General features: G+C 39.3%; 1 protein-coding gene across 1 annotated transcript; it reads right to left on the bottom strand.

The window, feature by feature from the left end:
- Positions 1–1,665: 1,665 nt before the first annotated feature.
- Positions 1,666–4,449, bottom strand: LOC130136617 (equilibrative nucleotide transporter 3-like). Its single transcript, XM_056306723.1, has 9 exons — positions 4,363–4,449; positions 4,233–4,284; positions 3,994–4,098; positions 3,309–3,464; positions 3,036–3,179; positions 2,809–2,914; positions 2,294–2,457; positions 2,044–2,198; positions 1,666–1,933 (listed from the first exon to the last, which is right to left on the bottom strand). Exons 1-9 carry the CDS (start codon positions 4,371–4,373, stop codon positions 1,666–1,668), a joined length of 1,161 nt encoding a protein of 386 aa, XP_056162698.1. The 5' UTR covers positions 4,374–4,449.
- Positions 4,450–5,559: the final 1,110 nt, after the last annotated feature.

Raw genomic sequence — 5,559 nt, 5'->3', positions numbered from 1 at the left:
CTCAGCGGTGTTTTAGGTAGAGTATGGTTGAAAAAAGCCCGGGCTATTATTGGGTCTACAAGGACACCAGCAAGTGCAACTATACCGATAATGATACGTTAGAGTGCAATTTGTCAAGGCCTACTAATTTAAATCACAATGCCGTAATTACACTTACATGAGAACACTAAAGTTAGCGCATTCAAAGCTCGATAGTCTCCTAAATTGATTGTTTAACAAGTGTATCATGCCATGATCGATAGATTCCTTGGAAATATTTTTTCCCTAAATCATATATAATAATGCGAACGAAAAGAAAAGCTTCGTCCCTTCTAAAATTATCTGATTTTCAGAGTCAAATATTCAAAATTACATTTTATATGGGCACTGCCACTCCATCTTTTCCTTACGAACTCGTCTCTAACTCTAGTACATGTGAAGCAATTTGAACACAATAAATTTTATTCTGGAAATCAAGATTGACCATCCTTTTAAAGCCGAATTTTATATAAAAAAATTGAACTTTAAAACGGATCACACGGACACACAAGCTTAAACTTTTGGGTTTAAAACTTCTGGGTTTAAAATCAACACCCGTTACTCTGTCTGTTGAAGTTGGAATGGAACCACCGTTGAATAGCATACATGGCAGCTGACATGTCACTATAAATCTATTCAGCAGCTGAGCTGGGTATGGTACTTTAAAACGTTAATATACCAAAGAAATCTCTTCTTCTCGTGAGGTGACTGTATTTTGTCTGTAATTATTACCCATCGAGATCAAAAACTCTATTGCATGTGTGCCATTGTCAAATAACTATCTTCTGTGATTAGGATATTGAGGATACTCCGTGAATTACAACATCAAGTCCATGGTGAAGAGCAAGGACTGAAGCAACAAAAGAGAATCTAAAGTAAAGAACAACAATTGAATCAGGAAAGCAAGATAGGTCAGTCGGCATGCAATGTCGGAATAAAAAGTTAGGAACATCTAAGCATAGCTCTCTTGACAAAAGGAGAAGTTCATAGGCGGAAACTCCAGCTAAAAGAGCACGGTTCTGCACATACGCCCTCAAGATGACTCTCAACCCCAAATGTTGCACACAGCGAGATCAAACCAGCTCCCTCGTAACTAATAAATAAATCTAATTCCAGTTAACCGCCCACAACAAATAAATAATCAAATTAAACAGATAGTCCCAAGATTATAATAATGACAGAACCAGGAATTTTGTAAGAAGGAATAAAAGAATCCACACACCTCTAGGTCCTATACTAACGCTAACAGAAACAGAATCAGCTAATTTATCAAATCCCAGATTGAAGACCCTCTCTGCATCCTTTTGCCAAAGGATATCTTCTCGGAACCGGATTTAATCACACAAAGTTTCCAACTTTTTACCCGTTTGACCCAACACACTACTATTTCCACTCAGATTTGAACAGTTTCTTCAATCTCAAACCAAAGAGTATAATTCGTAAAAGGGCATCAAGAAATTGAGCTAAAAGTGAAGAAAAGGAGGAACTTGGACTGAAGGAGGCAGGCATTCTCACTTCTCAGGAGATTCTTCCTGGTTTTTTTTGAGAGGTTGTGTTCCGCCTGCCGCTGCTTATGTCTGTCCAGTAAGGGACGTTTCTCTTAGGCTCTTGTTCTAGCAGTCCTCCTTGTTTGCCAAACTGGCTCCGCTAAGGGAGATCTCTGCCCTTGGGTGCTACTGTCATAACAAAGACAGTAAGATAACCATGGGTCAAGCCCAAGAAAGAAACGAGCATTATCATCCACCCCTGATCACCATACTTTGCTGTGAAATAGAATGTAGGGACAAAAAGGAAACAGGCAATAGTCGCTAACATGAGGCCCTTTCGGGACTCTAACTTGAGCCAACTGATAAGGGGAATGTACTGAGCTATGAAATCCCATACATTGTAAATAGCAATCAAAACTAGCAAGTACCTGAAACGGAAGCGATGAAGCAAGATTGTAGTGAGTACACAAACCTTTGCAGAGGGCGACATTCATTATGAGAAGTGTTAGAGAAATCGGCCTCTTTTACCAGTACTCACCATGATCCCAATTGGTGTGTTTCGATGTTCTCATAGAGAAAGCCCGGGAAGATTGTCAATGTCAAAACATGTGTAAGATATAGACCAATGGCATAATCTATATTTTGAAACAACAATTGTTTGTTGCTCAATCGATCATCTGTAGAGCCTTCATCCTGCCAAAATTTCAAAATTTTCAAGGTTTCAGATACATTAAAAGCAACACAAATTTTACAACTACAACAGAGCAAGTTTCACCGCTATGACGCACCTGTCTTTGAATTCCAACAGCAGCAAGGTCAGCTGACACAGATTTACACCCTTCCAAGGCCGCCTTGGAGCGGCAAAACTTCACAACTGGAATCTTAGCAAACCAAGTAGCATACATAATGATGCATATAAACTCAAAGAACGTGGAGATTGCCAAAAACAACACTGAAAAATAAATTGAAGATTGATGAGAAGAGTTCTGCATGTTGCTTTCACTTGACAAAGCTGATTATTGCACCATGAGTTTCCTCTGTGTAAAGTCAAGGCACAACATAGGAAGGTGGGTTTTACCTACTGAATGATAATTCCTTAAAAAATGAGATAGACCATATATGACATAAAGCCTGAGTCCTTAAGGAGAAAGGACTACATGCTATGAGCACGTGATCACAGATGCTATCAAGTCAAACAAGACTTGCTCGAGTGTTAAAATTCCACAAACAACAAGACCCCTACATGACAGGATGAATTTAGAAATTGATAAAGATTTTCCGATGATGACAAAGAATTACATACTAGCTCCCTTGCGAAGACCATCATGAGTCTTGTCAAAGGCTGCTTTTGTCATCAACCTCAAAGCAGATGTCAGAGCTCCCGATGCAGCTGAACCAGCGAAATACGACTGCATAAATGAAAATTCTCCATAATTTGAGGTAGAAAGACCAAGATCCAAGTTGAAAAGATGCATCTTGAAGGGAATAATTTGCAGAAAGAATGCAATAAAATAGTAGGAGACCGCCCACCTGCATGAATTGAGGACACATGAAAGACAGATCGCCGACCATACCACCCTGAACTTGAGCATTGGCCACTCCAAAACAGGCAACGATCAGACATATACCGAAATAAAGCCCAATTCCTCCTTTCCCTGACGTGGCTAAGTCCAACTATCATGTATGAAATCCAGCAATGGAGTTAATGTAAGATGCCAGAATTCATGGAAAATAACTTGAATTAGATAATTGCAGTAGTAGGATCACCATGAATAGAAAGATTTATGCCTTCAGACAACTTACAACTATGAGAAAGAGTGTACTTAGAGTGAAAAGAGTGTATCCAACTATATTCCTCTTTCTTGTGTCAACTCTGGATTCATGGTACACTAAGATAGCCATCATCCCAATTGCGAATGGTTGATAAACAACTGTAAGCACTCTCGAATGATGATAATACTTCAGCCAACACGAAACATGTGTTAGAATAGCGCAATCAACCAATGAATTCATATTACACTAAGCAAATTACACAACGAAATAATTAGACGAAAAGATATCAAAGGACAAGTAAATAGTTTGCTAGTTCTAAAATAGCACTCGTAAGATAATTATGTTAATTACCCATCCGGACGTCACCCAGCATAGTGATAGTTATATCAACCATATAGCAACAAACTCTTATTGCTACGAGTAACGGATCAAGAAGATGAACCTTGGCCACGATGACAATGGTGAAATCACGGTACAACAAATCAACTTGATCAGCAAAATTCTCTAGACACACCTGTTTTATAGTCAGACTGTGTTGAATAAACAATTATAGAACTACAATTCTCGGAACTCAAACAGAGTCAAGACTCTTCCAAATCAAATCAGACAGCTAAAGAGAACAAAAAGTTCACTAAATATAGATCACAAAACAGAGAAATCAGGGTATTAACTTTAAAAGAACGTGGGAAGTTGGGAATAATCCGCAATTGATTACGGGGAACACTTTATAGTAATAATCTCCAATGGTCAGAATACTGTTCCAAGCCACAAGAGACCCAAGTCCAAGCACCCAACAGAACACCATTGCCTTAAACTTCCCCTGAAAAACAATTTGGTACATTGACTCCAACATGTCATCAAACAGGCGGAGAGCATCGATCAAGATAATACCCATGTACCAGTTTTCCTAATAAAACTGTAAAACAAGACAAACGAGCGCACGGAGACACAGACCTCAAGTCGAACTGGAAGCCCCGTTTCAGCAGCATTGATCATTGTTGCTTCCCTGCAAAACTCACCAAAGAAAACAAACTCAGCCCACAGAAAAGTTACTTTTGAGTCTGGTCAATCAAAAGCTGTATACCTAAGAGACATTGAACGGTGATCACTTGGGGAGCGACGTGCTTACACCGAACAGCAACTTAGACAAAAGGAAGAATCTGTCTCTTTTTTCTGTACGAAGAAGAGCGCGCGGAGAAACTAAAGACGGCTGGGAGGAATTCAAGGAGGATTCTTTGCCTCTTTGAGGTGACGGAATTTGAAGTGCATCGAGATCATCTTCTCTATTTTTGAAAAACCTTATTCAATCAATAGTCTCCAAGAGTGTCTAAAAGTTCACTTCCTTGTGAATAATGTTTAATCTTTTAGGCTTAAAACAAGAATTTGATAATGAAAGCCACAACTCAACCCACCCTCACTTCCCTTCATCTAATCCGCAAAAGGAGGCCATTAGGAATATAATTGTAACGAACTCACCACGTAGACCTAACATGTTATTTCTAATTCAAAAATATGAGTATCTTATCTATTTTGAAATTTCGGACTCGAATTCTGTAAAATTGGGAAGATTAGGTTATAAAAAGCACGAGACATTTTATAGATAAACATCTAACTATCTTATTAACTTTGAATAACGACACTATCAATTAGTTAGGCATAAATCATAAATTTATCTGATGAATGTATATGAGTTTTAGCGAAACCTTTTGAAAGAAAATTCATGATTAAAATCCTCTTTCAACTTTTCTTTTTATACTATAAAGATATCCCTTTTGGAGTTTCCTTCATGTCAATCTCTCAAGTCTCTGGAGATGTGCATATCTTCCTCTGAAGAAGAAAAATCTTCACGAGCATTCGACACTTTGTGTATCGTGTAGGAGAGAGCAATGTGGTGCGCATACCGTTGGAATTGCGCCCAGGTCAATAATCTAGTGTCGAGGATTATCGCCTTTCGTTCTAGTGTCGACATGAACTCGGAACCCGAGACGATACGCACGTCGCTCGATGCTCTCGGTCCGAAGTAACAGCGAGATGGAGAGATTTCGATTGGGCAAAACCGAGAAAGAAAGCAAGCTCCGCCGTGGAAGGAAGGAACCGGAGCGTCACATCTGAAGGCCAAAGGCAGTGATATGGAAGCAATGACGATGACGACGGCAGAAGACTCCAAATGCGTCATTGTCTTAGCGCCGCGGTGATGCCACGTCATTTGGGTGATGTGGCATTGGCCAACAAAACATCGTCACAATCCCACAAAGTGTGCCCCAAAATATGGATAAGGTAA

The sequence above is a fragment of the Syzygium oleosum genome, unplaced genomic scaffold, assembly GCF_021117445.2.
Source record: "Syzygium oleosum isolate NSW1041296 unplaced genomic scaffold, Sole_v2.1 Sole_v2.47, whole genome shotgun sequence".
NCBI classification, from domain to species: domain Eukaryota; kingdom Viridiplantae; phylum Streptophyta; class Magnoliopsida; order Myrtales; family Myrtaceae; genus Syzygium; species Syzygium oleosum.
Note: the sequence above shows the minus strand (reverse complement) of the source record. Positions and strands in the feature narration are given on the sequence as shown.